Source organism: Garra rufa, chromosome 5, assembly GCF_049309525.1.
Source record: "Garra rufa chromosome 5, GarRuf1.0, whole genome shotgun sequence".
Taxonomy (NCBI): Eukaryota; Metazoa; Chordata; class Actinopteri; order Cypriniformes; family Cyprinidae; genus Garra; species Garra rufa.
In genome coordinates this window covers 26,345,280-26,372,256 of record NC_133365.1, presented here as the reverse complement: position 1 = coordinate 26,372,256, position 26,977 = coordinate 26,345,280, and the positions used below count along the sequence as shown (strand labels likewise).

Below are 26,977 nucleotides of genomic sequence, written 5' to 3'. Positions count from 1 at the left end.
ATATATATTATATATATATAATATATATATATATATATATATATATATATATATATATATATATATATATATATATATACAGTCAGGTCCATATGTATTTGGACACTGACACAATTTTTATTATTTTAGCTGTTGACCAAAACATATTCAAGTTACAGTTATACAATGAATATGGGCTTAAAGTGCACACTCTGAACTTTAATTTTTAGGGCAGTCTCATCAAATTGGTAGAAAGGTTAAGGACCATAAGTAATTGGACAGTTGGCTCAAAAGCTGTTTCATGGACAGTTGTGGGCTATTCCTTCATTTTTTCTACATCAATTAACCAGGTAAAAGATTTGGAGTTGATTCTAAGTGTGCCATTTGTATTTGGAAGCTGTTGCTCTGAACCCATCATGCAGTCAAAAGAGATCTGCATGCAAGTAAAACAGACAATTGTTAGGCTTCAAAAACAAAAGAAATGCATCAGAGAGATAGCAGGAACATTAGGAGTGGCCAAATCAACAGTTTGGTGAATTCTGAGAAGAAAAAGAACACACGGGTGAGCTCAGCAACATAAAAAGGCCTGGATGTTCACAAAAGACGACAGTATGGTGGATGATTGGATGATCCTCTTCATGGTAATAAAACATTTTACAACATCCAACCAAGTGAAGAATACTTTCCAGGAGGTAGGCGTGTCACTGTCAAGTCTACAATCAAGAGAAGACTTCACCAGAGCAAAATAGACAAACAAGACCAGATTAGACTTTGTCAAAAAACATTTAAAAAAGCCAGACCACTTCTGGAAAAGCTTTCTTTGGACTGCTGAAATTAAAATCAATGTGTACCAGAATGACGGGAAGAAAAAAGTATGGAGAAGGCTTGGAACAGCTCTTGATCCAAAGCCTGCAACATCATCTGTGAAACATAGTGGAGCAGTGTAATGGCATGAGCATGCATGGCTTCCAGTGGCACTGGGTTACCGGTGTTTAGTGATGATGTGACAGAAGACAGAAGCAGCCGGAAGAATTCTGAAGTGTATAGGGATATACTGTCTGCCCAGATTCAGTTAAATGGAGCAAAGTTGTTTGGGCGGCTCTTCATAGTACAAATGGACGATGACCTAAAACATACAGCAAAAGCAACCCAGGAGTTTTTAAAGGTAAAAAAGTGGAATATTCTGCAATGGCCAAGTCAGTCTACTGATTTCAAATTGATTGAACATGCATTTCACTTGCTGAAGACAAAACTAAAGGCAGAAAGACCCACAAACCAACAACAACTGAAGTCAGCTGCAGTAAAGGCCTGGCAAAGCACCACAAAGGAAGAAACCCAGTCTATGGTGATGTCCATGAGTTCCAGACTTAAGACAGTCATTGCCTGCAAAAGATTCTCAACAAAATATTTTATTTATGATTATATTTATTTGTCCAATTACTTATGAGCCCCTGAAAATGGGGGGTCTGTGTATAAAAATGGTTGTAATTCCTTAGCATTTTATGTTATATTTTTGTTCAACCCCTTGAATTAAAGCTTAAAGTCTGCACTTCAATTTCATCTTGATTGTATCATTTTTAAAACTATTCTAGTGGCATACAGAGCCGAAATTATGAAAAGTGTGTCAGTGTCCAAATATATATGGACCTGTCTGTATATATATATATATATATATATATATATATATATATGTATGTATGTGTGTGTGTGTGTGTGTGTGTGTGTGTGTGTATATATATATATATATATATATATATATATATATATATATATATATAAGATCTGAATATGAAAATAATGGTTTGTTTCCAAAGAGTGGTAGGGGTCAGTACAGTACGATTCTCATCTCTGTGATGCGCATGCGTAGTCTGTGTGATCTGGATCAATACAAAATTACAAAAAAAAGGTGAAACGGCATTGTAGAACGATTTTGAAGTGGAAGACGAAAACGAGATAAGAGTTTTTCGACATACCCTAACCCTAACTGTAATACCCTAACCCGGATTACACATGCGCATTGCAGAGATGAGACAAGATGAGCATTTGAGGTTAAAAAGTATATAAATTGTCAATTTGTTTCGATAATAACCGATCATATTGCTAGAATAAGACCCTTCTTCCTCGGCTGGGATCGTTTACAGCCCTTTGAAGCTGCGCTTAAACTGCATTTTGGAAGTTTAAACTTGGGGGCACCATACATATCCATTATATAAAGAGAAATCATGAAATGTTTTCCTCAAAAAACATAATTTCTTCATAACTGAAGAAAGAAAGACATGAACATCTTGGATGACAAGGGGGTGAGTACATCTGTAAATTTTTGTCCTGAAAGTCAACTAATTCTTTAATGCTTATAGTTGATGGGGCTTTTACCATTGCATTTAATGTTTTACATGAGCTTAAAAACAGCATGCAGTATATACTGTATATGTATGGAGTAGTACACTAGAATATCATGAAAATTAATAACTTCTCTTTATCTTTACCTCAGTTCCTAAAGAACAGCAGAAGACAGATTCCACAGAGCCACTCAAAGCTGTCAAACCTGGACAGGAAGAGGAAGGCTCTATTCAGGGCAAGGGTCAAGGTGCAAGCTCCGCCGACGTCAAAGGTGAGAAATTAGTTCAGCTAAAAAGGTGGCTCTGGTGTTTTAGTTATTTTTATTCTACTGATTTTCCTTACTCACATTTGTCTATCATGGCGTTTCAGGAAAAGAGAAGATGCGGATGAAGCCACGTAGCACACATGAGCTCTCTGTGGAGCAGCAGCTGTACTATAAAGAAATCACAGAAGCTTGTGTGGGATCCTGTGAAGCCAAAAGAGCGGTATGTGTGTGCCCAAGGTCCAAAATTAAAGGGGTCCTATTATGCACTAGTGTTGCATGATATACTGATACTAAATTGGTATCACGATACCCTGCTTTAAAAAACGGTAAGAATCTGCATTTTACTAGTACTGGTACTGTGAGAAAGCGTTTTTAACACTTGTTTATTTAGGGTCCTATTAGGGATGTAACGGTATCAAAACTTCACGGTAATACCTCGGTATGAATGTCACGGTACGGTATTTATTGAATCATTTACAGGAAAAACAAAACTAATGAAGAGACTCGAAAAAAGTGCCAGAAGTGTTAATTAAACAGTTTACATGAAAACTGAACATATCAATGGCATTCAAATTAGCCATCTATCTGTAAACTTTGAAACAGAAACTTAAATATTTAAATTTTTGTAACAAAAAAAAAAAAAATTAAAGCATGTAAAAAACAGTCAAATCAGCTTAGCTGAATGAGTTGTCTGCTTGAAATAAAACTATTTTTCTTACCCCATTGGCAGGTTATTTAGCTTGTTTTAAACAAAAACTCTCTTAATTTTGACTTGTTTTTACTAAAAACAATAAATTTTTTTTACTTGTCTAGAAAATCCTTCTTGATTTCAGAATTTTTAGATATTTTGGCTGGAAACAAGACAAAATTCTAAGTAAGAAAAGCATTTTTTGCAGTGCAGTAGGCTCTCATGCCTTTCTTTCGCATTAAATCTTTATATTAAAGACAATCCTTTAAATAACTTTTCTACCTGGACAAGTGCATCTATTATGTTGCCTAGTTTAGCCTCTTTTAAACGGCACCTTTCCTTATTTTAAACCTAGCCAAAAAGCCACGTGTTGACTGTGAAATTTATATGCATTTATGGTACATTCCGTGTCAATCCATGTTAATTTTTACAGCGAACAACGTACTGTAACATTAATTCAGCGCATACAGCGCAGCAAAAAATAGACTGGGTGCCGAAACGATCGCTGCACTGCTGCAAAGGCACTGCTTCTAGGACGTACTACCGGACAGCAACCGCGTGCAGTGTGAACGCTCTAATCCGTTAACATGGGTGCTGAAAAGAATACGTGACGCTTACGCACTTCAGACGGAGCAGGTTCGACCATTTCTATCTCTTTTCCTTGCTGCTACAGTCTGTAGCGACAACAGACCGCAAAGGATGATGGCCACGCCTGGGCTGATGGGAAATGTAGTTCCCGCTACCTCTCGTTCGCTCCTTTCGCCTGAGCAAACTTTTCTCAGACCTATTGTTTTATCGAGTCATGCGACCACGGTAGTATCGAAAAAATCTGTTATTGCGGTATGACGGTATTTACAATACCGTTACATCCCTAGGTCCTATGGTTAAAGTGAAGCGGAAAACATTTACAGAATCGTGGAATCCAGTCATAAAAACAGAATTTACTGTATAACACGGAATATCACAGATCTCTATAACTGCTGTGAGAGTCGGTTCATAAGCATTTTACTGTTACTTCTGAGAAAAAATGTTCTCATATCATATACAAACAGAAACGTAAAGGCAGCAGCCCGTCAAAATAAAAGTTTTGTTTAAATGCTTGTAAATGCACAAGACAGTATTTCTGGGGGGGGGGGGGAAATAAAAAATCCTTATAAAATCTAATTAATCTTTAGAAATTAATTAGACATGCTTTTGATTATTCAAATTTAATGAAACTATTAAAATGGAATGTAGAAAATTTATAGAAAACAGATTCATAGAATTTGATCAAAATAAAAGTGAATTTGAGAAAAATAATAAAATGTATAAAAAATGTAGGGCCTTAAAATGTAAACTGGTAAGAAATTGCTGTTAAACTATATACTTGTCATGATTTAAATGAATTAGACATGCTTTTTGAATAATATTTATTATGTAACCATTAAAATAGAGTTTAGAAAAATTAAAATGGGGGAAAAAAATCAAGAAAAATTAAAAGGAATTCGGAAAAAATAAAATGGAATTTGGGAATTTTATATGGCCCTATTTATTTCATTTGTGTTATTGTTTTATTTTATTTATCCTTTAGTTTGTTACTTGCATCTATGTTCTTATTATTAATAGCAGATGACATGTGATTTTTATTATTTTTAAAGGGGGATGAAATGCTTTTTTTTGTTGCTTTTTTTTAAGCTTGTTTTTGTTGTAGTATCAGTTTAGTAGTGAAGTTTTAGCTCTCAATACACCACAGAACATTTATCATTACATGCTGTGAATACCACTTTTTGAATGGAAACAAAAATGTGTTTTCATGTCTCTTTAAATGCCAATGAGCTGCTCAGATACTTTGGCAACAGCAAACGAAACAAACTATGCAAAACTCTGGCAATGACAAATCTCATGCTCACACTCACATGACGTTTTCATTCTTCATAATTGTGAAAAGTTTATTCTTTGTATGCATTTAAAGAATTGTCAGTTTAAAGGCCTTTTTCACATTGAACGTGAAAATTGAGAGTAGGGCTGCAACAACTAATCGATAAAATCGATTATTATCGATAATGAAATTCGTCGACAACGATTCTCATTATCGATTAATCGGGTCCACCCACAGTGCACGTACAACTTCAGAGGATCACGTCAAATTACAGCACTGAATGACGCATTTCTATAGACAAAATGCATCTAAAAATAGTGGAGGAAACGGACTTAGATGCTGCAGGAGAGACCTGATCCAAGCTGCATTTCAGGTGTTCTCAGATAACTGTCTGTCATGTGCATTGAATTGTGATATGGTTGTATGTTGTAGATTTAAGTAGAAAATGAGAAACGCTAAAATATTGAATATATTTTTAGACAAAGATCTTAAAGGTCTTAATGATTACCAGTTTGGTTTAAGATAATTAAAGCAACAGTTTTTCAATATGTAAAAGTATGATATTTGGGGTACTAATCGCCCCGGCTGTTGGGGCAAAAGGCACAATAATTTACAAGATAAGTAATAGATGACTGACTTTTACATTTGTTGACTCATATGGTATATATCATATTTTTTATGGTGGTTGTCCAACTTTGAGATAATAAAACCATCATATTTAAAAACATGATAAGACATATCATATAAAAATATAATTTGTTGTTACTACTGTAAATCTATATAAAATTATTATAGGATCTCCTTCAATACTTTCAGAATCTTCACTTTTAAAAATGATTTTCTGTATTTTAAAATATGTTTTATATTAACATTTTAATGGCAGCCGCAGTAGTATATATTTATTCTTGTATATATCAAAACAAGCAGACAATAGTACAAACTTTGCTAAAGTGATTGTTTTGAACAAGTAGGCTAACTAGACATTATTTACAAAAAAAACAAAAAACATTATTTTTACTGGTGAGCCTTTTAAACCGTGATTGTGTTACATGTGATACATGATTTTATGGTGAAATTGTTATTTTTCGTGTTAATCAGGCCAGTTTTGATCAAGATCGATGCACTGTGGCTTTAACCCAGCGTAAGCGGCGCAGCAAAAATAGACTCGGCGCCAAAACTATCGCAGCACTGACGCTTCTGCTCTGCTCCTGCTATGCGCTGCCGCGGCGTCCCTGCGTGCGGTGTGAATGCTCTAATCTGTTAAAATGGGCGGCGAAAAAAATACGCGCTGCTTACGCGTGCAGTGTGAAACCTGCATAAAAGTCCATTCTGGCAGTCTGTGTTAATTTTAAATCTGTAGCTACTGAATGAGCGAGTCAGACTGGAACACAGAACACAGACAGGGAGACAATTAATACTCAGCGCAAAAAACATTAATTGTGCTGAAACATCTGTCGTTGAATGTTAAATTTAGATTTTAAGATTTAAATTTAAATGCGGCCATCAGCAAACAACAAACTGCTCACCCGGAGGCTGCATTTATTGTTGCAGGGGATTTTAATCACTCAAACTTAAAGACAGTACTCCCCAAATTTCATCAAAACATTTTCTGCCACACCAGAGGAAATAAAACTTTAGACCATGTATACACAAACATGGCTGAAGCTTATACTGTGACCCCCCTCCCCCACTTGGGACAATCAGACCACCTTTCTTTGTTCCTCACCCCCAAATACTAACCCCTCATCAACTGTGTGAAGCCATCAGTGAAGACCATCAAAGTGTGGCCAGCGGGGACAGACTTCACACTCCAGGACAGGTTTCTACACACAGACTGGAGTATGTTTGCTTCTCAGGCCACCTGTGGCTCTCACACGGACATTGACAGATACACTTCCTCTGTTCTGGATTACATCAACACCACCATAGACAGTGTTACAACCCAGAAACAGATCAACACATACCCAAATCAGAAACCATGGATGAACAAGGAAGTCAAACAAGGAATCTGAAGAGGGGCATCAAAAAGGCCAAGCACTGCTACAAACTTAAGCTAGAGGAGCACTTTTCTAATTCTGACCCTCGACGCATGTGGCAGGGCATTCAGGCCATCAGTGACTACAAACCCAGCCACTCCACCCCCACAGCCACCGATGTCTTCTTCCTGAACGAGCTTAATGTCTTTTATGCTCGCTTTGAGAGAGACAATATAGACACTGCCACCAAAATCACTCCCTCAACCGACCACTCACCCATCACACTTGCCTCTTCAGACGTCTACACCGCACTGAGTCGGATCAACGCGCGCAAGGCTGCTGGACCAGACGGTATCCCTGGCCGCGTACTGAGGGCATGTGCAGAGCAACTCGCTGGGGTATTCACAGACATTTTTAACATGTCCCTTGCCCAAGCAGCTGTACCAGCATGTCTTAAATCCACCTCCATTGTGCCACAGTGCCAAAACACTCCAACCCAACATGCCTGAACGACTACCGCCCTGTAGCACTCACACCCATCATTATGAAGTGCTTCGAGCGGCTGGTTCTCTCACACCTCAAGGGCTCCCTCCAATCCACACTGGACCCACACCAGTTTACCTACCGTGGCAATAGGAGCACAGATGATGCAGTCTGCATAGCGCTGCACTCTGTACTCACACACCTGGACAATACAAACACTTATGCACGAATGCTGTTTGTTGATTTCAGCTCAGAATTCAACACTGTCAGACCATCTAAGTTAATCACTAAACTTAGAGACCTGGACGTTAACACCTCACTTTGCAACTGGGTTATGGATTTTTTGACTGACAGACCTCAGCATGTTAGATCAGGTCACATCTGTTCCACTACCGTCACACTGAACACTGGTGTACCACAGGGCTGTGTGCTGAGCCCCTTTCTCTACTCCCTCTTCACCCACGACTGCAGGCCTGTGTATGGATCTAACACCATCATCAAGTTTGCAGACGACACTACGGTGATCGGTCTCATCAGCAACAATGATGAGACTGCCTACAGGGAGGAGATTCAGCACCTGGCCATGTGGTGCACAGACAATAATCTGCTCCATAACACCACCAAAACCAAGGAGCTCATTGTGGACTTCAGGAAGGGAAGAAGAGGCTCACATGATCCCATCCACATCAATGGGATGACTGTTGAGTCTGTTTCATCCTTTAAGTTCCTGGGGACCCACATTTCAGAGGACCTATCCTGGACTACCAACACCTCCAGCCTGGTCAAGAAGGCTCACCAGCGCCTCTTCTTCTTGAGAACACTTAAGAAGAACCAGCTGTCCTCAGCCATCCTGGTGAACTTCTATCGCTGCACGATAGAAAGCATCCTCACGAACTGTCACAGTCTGGTACGGAAGCTGCTCTGTTGCGGAGCGTAAGGCACTGCAGCGGGTGGTGAAAACTGCCCAACGCATCATAGGGACTCCACTCCCATCCATTGAGGACATTCAGAAGAAACACTGTTTGCGTCGAGCACGCAGTATTCTTAAGGATTCCTCTCACCCCACCCACAAACTGTTTTCTCTCCTGCCTTCCGGCAGGCGCTTCAGATGCCCAAAGACTAGAACCAGCAGACTGAGGAACAGCTTCTTTCCCAGAGCTGTCTCCTTATTGAACTCTGCCCCCCACTGACACCTTTGCCCCCCCCCCCCCCCCCACACACCCCTACAGTCTCCCCATTACCATTGCACTGCTTAATCTGTTGCACTACACTGTACATATCCACATATACATTTTGTACATTTTTGATATGTATCTATACATTTGTAAATTATTATTTGTTATTTCCTGCTTTAGTAATCAGCTACCTGTATATTATGTTCGTATCAATCTGCAATTCCTGATTATAGTTAACAACAACCTGCATACTATGCTCCTCTATTTGTACATTCTACTTGTTAATAGCGCCTGTAAATTATGTCCACAATACTTTCATCTGTAAATAATTTCCATAGTTTCTCCCTGTACATATCTCCCATTAGTGCACTTATAACTTATAAATTATACCTATATCCTGCACTTGCTGCTTATTGCACTCCTGGTTAGACCTAAACTGCATTTCGTTGCCTTGTACTTGTACATGTGTAATGACAATAAAGTTGAATCTAATCTAATCTAATCTAACATGTAGTGCACGTATTTATGGAGGGTAGGAACGGCTATGACGGTGGCAGATTTTTATCATCGCCGGCGGTGCGGTGTTTTATATATAAATAAATGAGGCTCAAACATTATTCACAAACATGCGTGTTTATTTTAGCAATTCCGTCGGTGAACAAGCAGCCTACAAAACGTTAAAATAAATCAAAGAAATAATACATTTAAATAAGAAAGTAGCCTAAATAAGTGTTAAATAGGCACGTTAAATATAAACAAATATTTGTTGCAAAAATTCCTAACCTCGACAGCTCATCAGAATTACTGGCCGAGTTCTCTTTCTCTTCCCCATTGCACAGCTGCTGTTTTTAATAGCAAAGTAATTACATTTATTTTCGTTTCTTTAGTTTATAAAGTTAATTTAGAAATCTATTTGGAACACGTTTTGTTTGTGAAATTCAAGTTGTTGTTTTTTTAAATAACGACCCAGCGGGAGATCAATTTAGCCTTCTCAAGTCATCACGATTTAAATTAAAATCCTTAGATATAAAAAACTTAAAGCATATCACAATATTAGTTTATTCGTTTAACCTAGATAAATGTGTGCTAGGCGCATATCCAATCATTTGTGCGGAGAGTGAAAGCTTTGCAGGACATGGTGCCGCCAGTGCTATGTGAAACTTCATTTTTGCTCATAAATGTAAGAGTAATAAATTTACTTTATTACTTCACTACTATAAAACGAAATAATTCAAATCGAAAACAAAACTCTTTCATTAGCTATAGGCCTAATCCATAAAGATGCATTTAGGCATTAAAAGCGTGTCCAGTGAGCGGATGGCGAGTCAGGATCATCAACTTCATCTTTGCGACACCCCCGGCACATTCATGGTAATTACTTTGGCTGGGGCTTTGCGGCCAGTTTAAGTTTACTGCGTGCATTTGAATGCGAAACTCTGCTGAAGGCACTTGCGCTCGCTGCTGCTGCTGTTGTTGGCGGGACACTAAACACCGCCACGGCAGAATAAATAGCACAAACACTGTATTTTATGCTTGTTAGTGTGTTTTTCTTCAGATATTTGTCTTTTCTCTTTATTATGACAGGTGAATTGTTGAAAATTGTTAAGCACTGTGTTTTCATAGCATTCCGAATGTGGAATAGTGTGTTTTTGAAAAGAAAAAAAATGGGAATTTTTTATGCCAACTAATCGATTAATCGAAAAAATAATCGGCCAACTAATCGATTATCAAAATAATCGTTAGTTGCAGATCGTCCCTAATTGAGAGCAAAGAATACTGCTTATTTTTTCAGGAATTTGATACCTTATTTTATTTACTTTAGGTTTTTTTATGATTCCAATTTGGCCAGGTGGTTAATAATAAATGTTTCTGTGGTGTGACTGCTTTGATGCGCTGCAATATGTTAGGGCATTGTTGTAATACTTATCCATAATGAGTTTACTGAGAAATAATGTTTAGTGCTTTTTTTTTCTCATGTCTGCAAACATTAACAGCTGCATGTTTATCAGTCTCTTGGCCATTGCGATAACACACCTTATGGCAACTCAACCAGTCTTGCCCCGTCGTAATTCTTTGCGAATTATCCCACCCCCATCCGAAACGCTGACTCCGTTACTGTCTTCAAGCGACTGCTGAAAACCCATCTTTTTTCGACACTGACTCAAAAAAAAAAAAAAAAAAAAAATCTTCTCCTCTCTTTCCTGATCTTCCCTTTCTAGCCCGTACTCATCTAACAACGCCTGACATATGGTATTTTTGAGCACTTCCTATGTCGATCTGCCTCCTTAGGATGAATCATTTGTTGTATTCCCAATTGTAAGTCGCTTTGGATAAAAGCGTCTGCTAAATGAATAAATGTAAATGTAAATGTAAAAAGACTCAGGACTATAATTGAGGTGTTTAAGGGAGTTCAGATAATATAGAAAATTATATAGAAAATAACTCCCCCTGGAGTGGACTTTGTGCTTTGTAATTTTCAGATTTTTTTCATGCACAAACAGCAACTTTACGCATTAAAGGAAGTTGAAAATGTGAAAAAGCATGTTAGGACTCCTTTAGATTTCCACACCTGTGAATAGTAAGTTAAATTGAGAAAATTTTGTAGCTACAAACTTGGTTTTGCATTATTTCTCTAAAATGTTTGTCCCTGTGACATTCACTTTTGTTTAGCATGTCCTGCAGCATCATGATATATTAGTGTTGTTGTTTTTTTTTTTTTTTTACTTTGTCATGTTGCATATAATTTGTTGTAATTCTGCCATCAGGAAGCACTGCAGAGCATAGCCACAGACCCAGGGCTGTACCAGATGCTGCCACGGTTCAGTACCTTCATTTCTGAGGGAGTGAGTACATTCATGGACTACTCATATCTGCTACAACTGTTTTATTAGCCAGTTTAACGTGGCTACAACTAGTACAATAGGTCAGGGGTTCCCAGGCTCTTTTTTATTCCAGCAAGTATATTTATCCCAAGGCCCACCAAAATATGTAAACATGTAAACATTGTAGTGCCGTAAGATGTGGTGATGTTAATAACCCAGCAGAACAACAATTTATGGAGTGTTCACATTCTGTCTGTGAGTTCTTTTTTTTTGGCAATCAACTTGTTTCACCAGGCCGGGTTTTTTTTTTTTTTGTTTTTTTGCCTCATTGTAAAAGGACTCCAACAATCAGTGGGGCATTGTTTTTTTTGTGTGTGTGTTCATAATTTACCAAATTTATATAACAAGTGAGTACTTTATGAATCCATTTTCTAAACTGTGTTTTTGACTTATCCTGAATCACTATGCTGCCCTACAAAGCAAAAAGGCAGTAACTACGCCGAGTGCAGAACTGAGAAAAATGACTTTAAAGTTATCCTGTCATCCAGCCTGTTATCCAATGTTAAAACTGTCCCGTGAGGATGCCGCGAAATCACACACATTTGAGATAAGATATTTTGTCACATAACAAAGGATGCCTTGAATGTCATGAAAATAACAATAACTCATTTTTGACCAAAAATGCAGTTACTGCCTTATTGCTTTGTAGGGCAGTATGGTTCACCTATAATAAGTTTTTATATTTTTATATTCTGACTACTTTAGGCTGGTTGTGGTAGGAACCGCTGCAGAGTAGCCTAGTACCTGCATGACTCGTAATAGACATAAACCAAGAGAAGTAGCTCCGGCTACAGTGTTCTTCCACAAGATGCATGCAGTTCTGTTTATTAACCACTAGAGTGCCAAAAGTTATGGACTGCAGCTTTAAATTATGAATTACTATATATACAAAGCACATGAAGACATGTTCCTTTTATACTCACTAAATAGCTGTCACTCACTCATTTTACTTTACTGCACTCTTGGAAAAAATGTTTGAATAATCAATGATGCTGACTACACAATGAATTTCTTATTTACATCTTGTCTACAACTAATATGTTATAATGAAAGGATTAGTGTGTAAAATAAAAACTCATCATTGTTACGGTTTCATTTGAGGGTGCACCCTGATAGAACTGAACCTGTTAGTTCTTCTATATTGTTGTAACAATAAGTGTTACCTCTTTCTCTTTCAGGTCCGTGTAAACGTTGTTCAGAATAACCTGGCTCTGCTGATATACTTGATGAGGATGGTGAAGGCTTTAATGGACAATCCAACTCTATATTTAGAGAAATATGTAAGCAATTCACACACTACATACTGATAATAACAAACACTTTATTTAAATATTTTATGAAAATGTTACCCATTTTATTTTACCTTTTTGATTGTTTTCAATTATGTTTACACTTTAGAACTAAGTCCCTTGATTTGTTTTGCTGCTGTACTTTTAAAAGTTCTATGTAACATGCTGTGTGATGATAGACTGACTTTGCATTAAAAAACAAGCTGTTTTTTAAAATTACAGTAAAATCTTTTTGATTTCTTAAAATTGCTATATGTTTCATTTAAAAAGCTCTAGGAAATTGCATTTTTACTACTTTCAATCTCTTTTAGCTCCATGAGTTGATCCCAGCGGTGGTGACATGTATTGTCAGTAAACAGCTATGTCTGAGGCCTGATGTGGACAATCACTGGGCTCTGCGAGACTTTGCTGCCCGGCTGATGGCTCAAAGCTGCAAGACGTTCAGCACGACAACCAACAACATCCAGTCACGTATCACCAAGACCTTTACTAAGGTAGTAGACACTGTGCTTGGACTTGAGATTTAGAGTGTTTACAAACTATTATTAGTTTTATCTAAGTGAGCCAAAGCACCGGAAGAGGTCTAAAAAGCTTTAAGTGCCTGTCATTATTTAATGTCTTTTTTTCAAATATCAGGCATTGTTGGATGATAAGACTCAGTGGACGACTCGTTATGGCTGCATTGCTGGACTTGCTGAACTTGGGCATGATGTGAGTTTCCTCCTTTTACTGTCAACTAAAGCCCTGTTCAGACCAAGGTTATTATAGTTCTGCATTTTTAAATTTGTTTTATTTTAATATCGTTTTAAAATTTGCAATAAAAATTAGTTTTGTTTGTATTAGTTTCATTAATCATTTTGTTAGGTTTAGTTTACTTTTTATTTTGTGAGCCCATTTCTATTAAGCTTTTATATAGGTTATAGGTTTCAGTTTTTAATTTTAAAGTTAGTTTTTCAGTAACTGTTATTAGTTTTGTTTCATTTTAGTTTTTCATCTATTTAGATATTTTTATTTTATTTCAATTTAAGAAAATGTTTTTTGACCAATCGTTCTCATGTTAGTTTTAGTTTACGTTTACGAAAATAACCTTGGTTCAGATGGTAATTGTTTCTCATGGGAAAGTAAGTTATTTTCACCATTTACAGGGGGAGTCAATCCACATGATTTGAGTTTACAAGAAAAAAACATTTAAAAATTCAATGTTTAATACCTTCTTCCAAACACTGTTCAGTAACTGTTGTACTTCATTGTAATGTGCATGCATATTTATTACTGAAATGCTGGAAAGTATTTAAAAGAACAATACTTCATAACTGCTTCACCACAGTGAGTGGGAGCAAAAAGAGAAGAAAAGCACGTAAACATTCTAAATGGGTCTTTATTATGGCAGCAGCAGGTATGCAATACAATTTTAACATGTGTATTATATAAAGTTATATACACACAACTATATTGCATATAATTATACAACTATAGCGTGTTTATTTTCCTATTTTTAAACAGTAGATTTAATAATCAAATAATAAAAAGGATTATATATTATAAGATAAGCTTGGAATAAAAAGAATACATTTTTTTAAAATACATTTTACACAATAATAAGAATAAATTTGTAAATAAAATGTATTTCATTTACAGCAGGAAATCATTTGACTGACCATGTGAGCAGGGTGTGTTTGGGTTTGTAAGGGTCACAGAACTAGCTGCTCCTCTGTGAATAAACTGCCATCCGAATCCATGAGTTTTGTCACTGAGGTGTAAATTTATTTTTACAGACGTCCATATGAAAAACGATTGCCATCACATGTCACGTCCTTTCCTTTCCTTATAATCAGAGTACTTTTCGGTTACTTTTGACCTAACTCATTTATTACATTGATCTAAATAGGATAATCTTGTACCAAATTGATATAAAAAAATACAAAGAGTAAGAAAATATATTTCATTTGTTGTTATTAACAACAGAAGTGCACTAAACGTTACATTACGTCAAGGTTTCCCAAACTGGGGTGCATAAAGAAACTGCAGGGGGCTAGTGAGTTTAATGAAAAGTTAACAATTAATTAATTTATAAAAATGTAAAAATCTAAATTAATCATTTTAAAATAAAAGGTTCAGATAATAAAACCATTTGGGAATGCCTGCATTACATGTAAATAAGAAATAACGTGAAGACAAAAGACATGCTTAAATGTCTTAAACTCTGGACCACAAAACCAGTCATAAGGGTCAATTTGTTTGAAAGCTGAATTAATAAGCTTTCCATTGATGTATGGTTTGTTAGGATTAGGACAATATTTGGCCGAGATGCAAGTATTTGAAAATCTGGAATCTGAGGGTGCAAAAAAATCTAAATATTGAGAAAATCGCCTTTAAAGTTGTCCAAATGAAGTTTTTAGCAATTCATATTACTAATAAAAAAATTTATTTTGATATATTTATAGTAGGAAATTTACAAAACATCTTCATGAAACATGATCTTTACTTAATATCCTAATGATTTTTGGCATTAAACTAAAACTAAAATTTTGACCCATACAATTTATTTTTGGCTATTGCTACAGATATACCCATGTGACTTAAGACTGGTTTTGTGCTCCAGGGTCACAAATAATCTAAGAATTAATGTTTTCATCAGTAGTTAATACAATGTTGAAACACTTCTTAAACCTGAAATGATTTTTGAAAATCCAGTGGTCAAATGCTGTGTAGCCACCTGACTAGTGACTGGTCTTTGTGTGAATGTCCACAAAATTGCAAGAATTTCTGACTGTATATAAGCGGTAGGCTATTTTAGAAAGAAACATTTAAAATGTTTAGAAGAGCCAATAAATTGTGAACAAAATATTGATATTATATGAATAATATGTAATCATTTAATCAATAAAAAGTTAAATTTTTTGAGTCTTGGATGTTAATTGATCAGTGCACTAGAGCCGCGTGAGAGTGCAATAAAATTTATGTCGGTATTAAGGATAAGCTCTGAACAATTTTACTCTGTATGGAATAATCTCACAGCCTACCACGCAGCCAAAATAAACAGCTAGTCAGTGCATGTCTGCATGTTCTTTCTCTCTTTGTGTGAATGAGTGGTGTAGTTTTGTCTGCTACACAAACTCAAACACACATGCTGCTCAGAGTTTTCAGCGTCTGCTGTCTCAATATATGAGGACAGTGCACGTGAACTTCATTTCTAGAGCTGTTCTGGGCATTCACTTTATAAGCTTTGAGAAAAACTACTGTTTTTCATTCATTTAATTTTCTGTTGTGCAGTCTACAAATCACATGTTTATATTAACCCTTATGTGTTGTTGGGGACGTTTTCGTCCACTGAGGGGTGCTGTTGAGTCTTAATTTGGCCACAACTTTTTCTCTGTTAAAGCAAATTAAATGATTTTTTGTGAGAAATCTTATTTTGTCACATATTTTAAGAAAATGCTTTGAAATTTTTCAAAAACTTAACCATACGCTCTGGGCAAATTTACTACCCTCTCGTTATGTTCGTGGATGAAAACATCCACTAAATTAAACTGCTGTAAAAATTTATCAGATAAATATTTTTAAAAAAATTTTTTTGCATAAATCTCTTAATCAACCTCAGTCCTGATTTACCTTTTTAACTTGGACATGTGAAAGATTAGTAAGAAGATTGGTTTTCATGCATAGTTAGTTTTGGCGCAGCATCAGGTTTTCATTTTTTCTCCCTCATTTGTTGTTCGTGGCTGTTTTTGCCCCATTGACTTCCATTATAACCACATTTTTTGATTGCAAAGCCATGACACCATATAATGATGAATTCTTGATTGTTTGGTTTTCCCTGCTGGGAAGAGGTAAAATTAGTAAATTTTACTGTTGATTATCAGTTGGCCCCATTGACCTTTTAGATAGGCCTTTGCAAAAAAAAGCTTAGTTTTTACATAGAGTTCTATGGAGTATAACGGAATATTATAGTGTGCGTGTGTGTATGTGTGTGTGAGTGTGTGAAAGTGTGTGAGAGTGTATGAGAGTGTGTGTGAGTGTCTGTGAGTATGAGAGTGCACCTTGATACATCTGAGAAAATCAAAATAAGCACCTCAGCTCTCAGAACTACATGGAGTAAACAAAAACAAAGTAAGTATATTTATGTTTTTGTTTACCATATAGTTCTGAGAGCTGAGGTGCTTATTTTGATTTTCTCAGATGTATCAAAGTCAATGGGGCAAAAACAGCCACGAACAACAAATAAGGGAGAAAAAATGAAAATCTGATGCTGCGCCAAAACTAACAATGCATGAAAGCCAATCTTCTTACTAATCTTTCACATGTCCAAGACTGTTAAAAAGGTTAAAATAATCCAGTCCACAATTACCTTTTATATTGAAAATAAGTCATTTTGCGTGTGTTTTTTCCAAAATCAGTGACATCATTTATGAACTTGCCAATTAAAGAGTCAAAATCCTGAATTTTTTCAAAAGATTTGGTAGTTTTGATCAGGACTGAGGTTTATTAACAGATTTATGCAAAAAAAAATTAAAAAATATTTATCTAATAAATTTTTACAGCAGTTTAATTTAGTGGATGTTTTCATCCACGAACATAACGAGAGGGTAGTGAATATGAACAATGCACAATAATGTAAACCATATAATGTCTATAGCCTATCAGCATTCAAACGCACACATAAAGCTAGCCACACAGCATACCAGCAGAAGTAATCATTATGAATGAATCAGAAAAAAAACAGCAGGAAAACTGCCTTAATGTTATAATAATTAATTGATAAGTGTTTTCTATATTTTCAGGTGCAGTGATGTAGTGGACGTGCATGTTTCATACAGATTACATAATCTAAAAATATTTGTTTTTCATTTAAAAGACATTTTCTATAGATATATTTTCCATGTAAGGCAAACACAGAGTTTCATTAAATTTTTGTTCACAGAGACCTAGACATTAAGGCCAACTGAATAAGGCATTTAAGGCCGTGCTGTTTTGTGAATATAGTCAGTGCCACTGTGTGTATCATATTGCCTTTTCCATTAACAGTTTTGCATCATTCCAGTGCGCTGATCATTCACTGAGAGTAAACCTTTAATGATTTAATTTCCATTTAGGTAATAAAGACATTGATCATCCCTCGGCTATCTGTTGAGGGTGCTCGTATTAAAGCTGTGATGGATGGGCCAGTGGTGTCCAACATTGATAAGATTGGTGCTGATCACGTCCAGAGTCTGTTACTGGTAAGTACCTCACAACGACATGAGTCAGTCATTCAGATAAGCAGTAGAAATTAATGAAATGTGGCCACAAATTAACAGGTTGTAGGAGCAAATTATTAATATCTATTTTTTAATCTTACACCTGATGTCATTGAATTGTTAACCTATTATTTCTTAGCTTTGTACTAAACTTCAAGAAGTGTCATAATTAGTGTTGGGCAATATTCTCTAGTCATATCATTCTATCGTCAGCTTGTGAGATGCACGATATTATTGCCATAATTTAATTATCAACGTAGTTTTATAGGCAGAGGGTAAACCAACTCTAGGGTAAGGCTAAAAGTAGTCTTATGTTAGTGTAATCTATTAACTCATTATTTAACTCAGCATATTATATCTTTCTAGTCAAGTACCACATATAGATGTTATAAAATAATTAGGGATGCACCGATACGAATCGGCCGATCATGCTTGCGCGTTTTGTCAGTAAAGGCGGTTCGGTAATCAGCGGTAAATGCCATCAGGTGCGTGATTTCACGTTGAGCCGTATATACTACACACAGCCGTTGTTTACCGACGAGCTGCGCAAATCAATGTTCATTATCAGTGTGAATGTGCGCAGCACGTCAGTGAACAACGGCTGTGTGTAGTATGTACGGCTCAACGTGAAATCACGCACCTGATGGCATTTACCGCTGATTACAGAACCGGCTTTACTGACAAAACGCGCAAGTGATCGGCCGATACGGATCGGTGCATCCCTAAAAATAATTTAAATAGGACTGGATTTGTATGTGATGTGATCACAATTTAATAAAAAAATGCAAGTTACTAATTATAATGCTTACATTACCACGGTTATTCAAAAAGCAAATAAATTATATTCAGAAAGTGAGCAAAGAACATTTATGTTGGCATAGAACATTATCACTGATGACTTCAGTCGAGAGCGACTTTAGGTACTCTCAAAAAAAACTCCTGTTATAATCACTGAAGCTGTCTACACTGTATGATGAATACATTTCTCACCTATATCTCATACGTACATCTTTACTTTGTTGTTTATGATCAGAGAATTTGTGAGAGCGCAATTCAGTCAGTGAACACACACTGAACAAAACTGGTGTTTCAGTGATGACTAAACTGAATGCCTCTGGGCTACGCTTCTTAAAATCATCATAACCTTAAGTAGATCATAGAACTATTGCTACCAATGGTCTCTTAGATCAACTTAGCTTAGCATGCCTTTGAGAAACTCAGCTCTTATTGGCCAGTGCACTCATAAACTTATAATGCATAACGCTGTAAAATGCTGCAACATCAGCAGATTTAAATTTCATGCCACAATCAACCCTTTTAATAGAGTTTTCGTCTAGAGGCATTTTTAGAGCCAATACAAAGCACAAATATCTTTGCGATTTAAACTAGTTTAAAGCCAGATGAAACAGTGCTAAAATTCTTAACAATACTGATGTGAAAAACAGAAGAAACACTGTGACAACAATCCATTTAGAATATCATTTAATCCACAAATCACAATAGTGGATTTACTGTAGTAACACTAACTGTAACTGTGGTATTGTGGTAGAAATGTAGGCTATTCATATTGAATTTTATAATATTTTTAATTTAAACATGTAGGCCTTTAATGGAATGTGTTAAGGGAGTAATGAAATATAGGTCAAATTACAGACATTTTTGTTAGTAGTTTTGTGCATTCTTATTTATAATAAAAATGTGTTTATAGACTAAATACCATATTGTAGTTATTAAAATTGTACATTTTAATGAGGTTGTCTATCTGTATATGCATCCGGCCCCCAGGCTTGTCCACAACATTGAGTCTGGCCCCCTTTAAAAAATATTTGGACACTCCTGATGTAATCAATAAAAAAGTAACTGTATTCTGATTGCGAGTGTTTTAAAATTTTATTTAATATAATTACACGCACTTAATTTTTGTAATCTGAATATGTAATCCAGGTTACATCTAATCAGTTAATACCCAGCTCTGGTCTTGAATGTTAATTGTGTCAGATGAGCCGGACAATAAACAATATCATAGCTAGAGGGATAAAATTTATGTTGCTAACAATGATAAACTCTGGACATTTTTACTCTGTATAATGTAGCAGCGTACCACACATTAGAAATAAACACAACAGCCAGTCAGTGCAGGTCGCTATTTAAATGTTATGTGTGTCTTTTTGTGAATGATTGGCATAGTTTTGTCTGCTACACAAACTCAAGCACAAACGCTCAACAGTGTTTTCAGCGTCTGCTGTCTCAGTATTTGAGGACAATGCACATGAACTTCATCTCTAGCTTTGAGATAAACCACAGTTTTTTATCTATGTTTGATTTTAGTAGTGGCCTGTAACATGGTCTCTTCCATTATCCACTTTGGTGGGTCGAAATTGCAGGATTTTTGTGGGTCATAAAAAAAAAAAGTAAATTCAGTTTAGCTGTATCAAATCTAGGGACATGCCTTAATGGTCTAATTAAATGTCTTATTAAAAAATCTAAATAATTAAGACAGTAAGAAATTTATATATTCTAAATTAAAAAAATTTAATGTAAAATTAATGTAACTTTATCCATATAAAACATAATTTCCCAACAACAAAATTGTGACCAGTGAAAATGAAGTGGCCAGAACCTTTGGAAAACCAGTAGCCACAGTGGCTGGTGAGCAAAAATGTAAATGTCAAGCCCTGCTAATAAATAATACAGAAAATATAGAATTTAGGGAATGAATAAAATGGACTTCATGAGGCCCAAAATGAAATGTTAGCTTACTATGAGCAGTTTAATATAAAGGCCAACTGATATACTTTGTTTATCTGTCAGGGTCTGGATCTTCTAGTTCAAGACTGGCACTTAATGAGTAATGAATTTACTTACGACTGTGCTGCTTAATACAAGCATTAAGGCATTTGAGGCTGTGCTGTTTTGTGAATACAGTCAGTGCCACTGTATACAGCAGTCTTGTGTACCATATACAGTTCACAAGTAGTAGAATTGTACAGTCCAGTCCAGTGGTTCTAAAAATGTAGTTGCAGTTGTTGCTAATCTATGCAAATCTCATGCAAATACTGACAAGCCCAAGGAGCATTATAAAATGCAGTGAGAGCGACAATTGCCTCAGAATCTTCTTCTTCTTCCTGACATCATTGAATACACTCCAGAAGACAAGACGCTTCTTCACCACATCCGAAGGCTGCATTTACAGAAGGCATTTACAAAAAAATAGCATCATATCGTTTGGCCCTGGGGATGACAAAGTCTTCTATGTCTGTCTCCACATCGGAAAAGTACTGGGGGGAGTTGGAACAGGATAGCCTGACACTGAGGTCCCCATGGACCTCCAGAAGAACCTACTGGGAATGACCTTGATTTCTGGTATTTCCAGTCAAGCCGCTGTCAGGATGCTCGGAGGAGGGATCATTTCTTCCTGGATGTCCACAATCAGGTGGTGAAGTTGTGGTCTGCACCCCAGTTGATGTGGGTCCATTCTTATACACAGGCCAATGTTCTCCCACAAGGACAGGGTAGAGGCCCACGGTTATGTGCGCATGTCCCCCATTGAGGCGTCACCACACCCCGTACCCTTTTTCTCAACCACGCTTCTCAGTCTGCCTTCTAAGCCGTGGAGATTTGCCACAAGCAGTGGACGAGACCCGGGAAAAGGCGCCATGGACAGAGGAGGAGCCCCCGTGGTGACAGTGGACCACCCCCAGCTGCTACAGTATTTCACAAAAGTGAGTACACCCCTCACATTTCAGCAACCATTTTAGTATATCTTCTCAAGGGACAATACTGAAAATGAAACTATATATATATAATTTTTTTTTTTTTTTTTTATAGTAGTCAATGTGCAGCTTGTATAGCAGATTTACTGTCCTCTGAAAATAACTCAACATACAGCCATTATTGTCAAAATAGCCGGCTTAGTATACACTCTAAGTGATAACAACAGTATGTTGTTTAACCATGCAAAGCCACATGTCCTGTTTATCATGTTTACATTTTTGTCTGTTTGACAGGACCATACAAAGTTGTGTATCTTGTATTAGAGCAGTTAAAATTAGGTGCTTTAAGTACAATTCTCTCATACTGACCACTGGATGTTTAACATGGCATATCATGGCAAAGAACTCTCTGAGGATTTGAGAATTAGAATTGTTGCTCTCTACAAAGATGGCCAAGGCTATAAGAGGTTCAGTAACACCCTGAAACCGAGTTACACTACAGTGGTCAGGGTTGTACAGAGGTTTTCCAAGATGGGTTCCATTCGAAACAGGCCTTGCAAGGATCGATCAACGAAGTTGAGCACTTGTTCTGTGCATCAGGTACAGAACCTGGCTTCAAAAACTGACGCATGAGTGCTGCCAGCATTGCTTTAAAGGTTGCAGATGTAGAAGGTCAGCTTGTCAGTGCTCAGATCATTCGCCGCACACTGTAACAAGTTGGTTTGCATAGGTGTCATCCCAGAAGGAAGCCTCATCTGAAGCTGACTCACAAGAAAGCCCGCAAACAGTTTGCTGAAGACATCTTGTCCAAGAGCATGAATTACTGGAACCATGTTCTATGGTCTGATAAGACTATAAGATAAACTTGTTTGGCTCAGATGGTGTACAGCATGTGTGGTGATGCCCTGGTGAGGAGTACCAAGAAAATTGTCATGCCGCTGCAGTCCATTGAGAGAAACGTGGATTCCATTATGTACTGTACCTTCTGAAACAGAACATGATGCCTTTCCTTCAGAAACTAGGCCGAGCAGCAGTTTTCCAACATGATAACGATCCTAAACACACCACCAAGATGACAACTGCCTTGCTGAGGAATTAAGCACCTGTGGGGCATCCTCAAGCGTAAGGTGGAGAAGCACCATGTGTCTAACGTCCAACAGCTCCATGAGGAGTGGAAGAGGATCCCAGCAACAACCTGTGCAGCTATGGTCAATTCCATGCCCAGGATGATTAAGGCAGTGCCAGATAACAATAGTGCTAACACAATATATTGATACTTTGGACAAGTTCATTTAGTGTCTACTAAACACTTTTTGACACTTTTGTTGCCAGCTATTTTGACAAAAATGGCTGTATGTTGAGTAATTTTCAGGGGACAAATCTATACTGCTTAACAAGCTGCACATTTATTCTTTAAAATATATCCAAGTTTCATTTCTATAATATTGTCCCTTGAGAAGATATACTAAAATGGTTGCTGAAATGTGAGGGGTGTACTCACTTTTGTGACATACTGTATGTTCCTGCAGGCAACAAATGCAGTGTTCATGTTTCTGTTTCTGCAGTAAAGACCCAAACGTCCTAAGAAAACAAGCTGTTTCCTTCTCATCAGATCGATATGCCGTTACTTACTCTTCCCCAGATTGGTGCAGAGCTGCTGTCTGTGCCTATTATGGCTGCCCAGTGTTGTCTAACACAAGCTGTTTCCCCACCATCACGTTTAGCCTTACTGGGGCAGGGTGCCAGTCTACGAACTTTGCTGCCAGCAATAGCAACCGGAGAGCTCCGGCGCCTATTTCAGTTCCTAGACTTGTGGAAAGCTGTTACAGAGATGGGGGACTCCCTCCGACTTTGGACCTGAGACCCATCAAAAGAGCACTTCACAAGTGTACCTTTAGGATGACAACTCTAAGCAGAGGCTTTCTCACTAGATAGTGGACACTATTGTGCCGTCTTAAGTGAACCAAGGACAGGAATGCCCTCTTAACATCTGAGCCCATACAACAAAGTTCTGTTGCCTCATCTATTCAGAATATGTGCTTTACAGCTGGCTGGTCCTCGCAGAATACTTTCGACAGGTTTTACAAGTTGGATGCGCTATCCTATCCCTGGTATCTCAAGTGCTTTCAGTGAGTCACTAACCTCACTTATACTTCTAGTTTATTGTTATGCATCCAATTGGGGCACAGTTTGTTACCACATATAGCTGTTGACGCTGCAGGCTGTGCTCACGGCGGGATTGTATACTGTTCCCACAGAGAATGCTTCGCAATGTGAGTGAAACATTAAATTGGGAACGTCTCCCGTTACTAGAGGTCAACCGATATTGGATTTTTCCGATGCCAATAGCTAGGCCAGGCCACACTGGCCGATACCGATTAATCGACCAATAGTTTTTAAAGTGGCTACTGAATAGAAAATAGTGCTCTGCTATTTAAATAAAAAATAGCCTACTGAACCATATTTTGTAAAAGAATAAAAATATTAATATTAATTATATATTGATCATAGTTCATAGTTCATTATTGTTAACAAAAGCAAATTTTTTTTTTTTTTTAAGAAATTAATACTCTAACAAAGAACAATACTTTTACAATTTAACTGCTTCTATTTTAGAATATTTGTGATTATCTAATCAAAATATGTTAGTCACACACCGGGCAAAAGTGCAGCTCTGTATCTAGAAGAACTCGCAGCTATTTGGCATCACACACACCGGACGCCTCGCGTTCAATTCAAGAGGCGATCTACAAGAGTTTATTTGATCACCAAATGGGCAAAATAATGCTGCTGTCGTTTCTCCACTAATGCAGCATCTAGTCAACAAATTAATCACTTAATGATATGAAAATATGCATATAGCGTGTTTTTTACGAATACTTATTTCGAACAAATACTTTAAAAAATATTTGTATTCGGGAACAAGAAAAACTTTATATCAAAAAGCTGCGTTTCCTCATGAGACTGCAGTCAGTGCATGCCCGCGTGAGTGAGTGACATTCAGGAGTCGGGGGGTGGGGTTAAAAGAGGTGACTGACACAGGCTGCTACACACAGCAACAGAGAAGACTCGGCTGGGTGAAAAAAGACTTCACTGCATCACTATTTTTGTTGAATAGATTTTTGTACCTTAACTGGGTTCCGGAGGCAGTCTATAGCTTTTGGGAAGCAGAGTTTGATCGGGAGATTATTCCATTAGGGGCCGTTCACATGCGCGCTCAAGTTCGTTGTTTCACATGTAGACGCGCGGTATTCGCGCTCATAATGGAAGTGACGCGGACACGGTGCTACGCGCTCGTTTTTTCCAGGCGCGTCCGCGCCGCATCCAGATAAATACATCTCAACTTTTCAGAATGCCACAAGCGCAGCGCAGCTCATGTGACCAGAACCAACCAATCAGCTTCACCCTTCCCCTTAATAACATTGAAAAACAGCCAAGTTGGAGGAACAGCTTATCATATCTGTACAGGAATAACCATTTTTAAATAAATTTAATAGCAGAGCTACTGCAAGCAATTTTTAATGCTGGAAATCCATTTATGCTTTGCTGAAGCTTCCGAGTCTTCATTGAGAGATCAGGTCATGGTTGCTTAGCAACGGCAGACGCCACGGGAAAGAAGTTAATTCAGAAGTAGAACAGTTATTTTAAGTATTGTTTGTTTTTATTCTGTCTGTTCAGCGTCCTCCAACAAGGATGGGTGGTGGTGGGGTTCATAATGTTCACAATGGTATTTTATTAGTTGTTGGTTTAACCATGGATGAGGCAATGGCTGTTAAGTTATTTTCTTTTCAATGGCGTTCCTTGTTACATGTTCAAAAACATCAACCAATATTGCATATACATAATTATTATAATGGATATAATTAAAGAATACTTACACTATAACGTAAATTATAAGTGTAACGCACAAAATAAACAGGATTTTACACCTATTTTGAATTTTACTCGAATACAAATACAAATACTTCCCCCCCCCCCCCCAACAAATACAAATACAGATACAAATACCGGCTGCTTTGCACACCCCTAGTGCAGAGACCGTGTCACATGTCTAAATAAACTGCATATGCTGTCAGTGATTTCCGCCACTAGAGGCCGCTCTCGTACTGTATAACAGACTATAGGGATGTTGCTATATAATGAGGACCTTCTCAGCCGCTCTAGCAACGGACCCAAACTGGAAAAACTATCGGCATAAATCTTTGCCGATAACCGATAGTTCCACCAATCAACTATTGGTGCAGATTAATCGGCAAAAACGATACCTCGGTTGACCTCTAACAGTTACTGTCGTAACCTCAATTCCCTTACAGTGGGGACAAGACATTGTGAAGGTCATTGTGCTTGCTGCTCAATTAGTACTACAGTGTTCAGTCTTAGATTCTGAGGCAATTGTCGCTCTTGCCGCATTTGGCCAGTTTATTAAACTGCCATTATCCTATAAGGTTTCAGTATTTCAATGAAGGGGAGAAGTTCCTCGTTCCTGCTCTTAGGGAACTGAGGTTAAGACAGTAACCAGAGACATTTTTTAGTTATCCTGGCTATATGTGTTAACCTCTTTAATCCATTAGAGGAATCAAGTTTAGGCTGTATTCGAGCAATCCAGTCTCTTCATTGCTTCCCCTCTTCTTCTCCCTTTCTTATAAGATGAATAAAACCCTAGTTGTTGTTGTTGTGTGTGTTGTGTTGTTTTGTTTCTGCACTGTTAAAATGAATCTCCTGCCAAAATATGACATGCCACTTTTCCTTTTCCATTTTTGAATTAGCCTTAATTGGACTGTGTAAACTTTTTACATTATATGTTTCTGACATTCCATCTGACAAACCCACAACAAAACACTGTATGTAAACTACAGTACCTTGGTTATTGGTCAGACAAGACTATTCCAAATCCGATATTGTGCGTATACTATTCTGTGTTATTGTTAAGCCCCACAAAAGGATTTAAAACTGTTAAAAGAAAAAGCTCAGATATAATACACTACGCATCAATATCTTTTCCATTTGTGCTTTGAATATTTCTATGTGGAGCGCTGTGCACTGTGACTCTGTGTTGCTTTAAGCGCATCATTCTGTGCACGGGATGCTCATA

General features: G+C 37.2%; 1 protein-coding gene across 1 annotated transcript in view; it reads left to right on the top strand.

Moving 5' to 3' along the window:
- Positions 1–2,446: 2,446 nt before the first annotated feature.
- Positions 2,447–26,977, top strand: part of taf6 (TAF6 RNA polymerase II, TATA box binding protein (TBP)-associated factor) — a 28,187-nt gene continuing 3,656 nt past the window's right edge. The window contains exons 1-7 of the mRNA XM_073840748.1: positions 2,447–2,590; positions 2,689–2,804; positions 11,530–11,607; positions 12,825–12,926; positions 13,247–13,429; positions 13,572–13,646; positions 18,029–18,154. Coding sequence (XP_073696849.1) covers positions 2,700–2,804; positions 11,530–11,607; positions 12,825–12,926; positions 13,247–13,429; positions 13,572–13,646; positions 18,029–18,154 — 669 coding nt within the window. The 5' untranslated portion in view covers positions 2,447–2,590; positions 2,689–2,699. The remainder of the gene's footprint in view (positions 2,591–2,688; positions 2,805–11,529; positions 11,608–12,824; positions 12,927–13,246; positions 13,430–13,571; positions 13,647–18,028; positions 18,155–26,977) is intronic.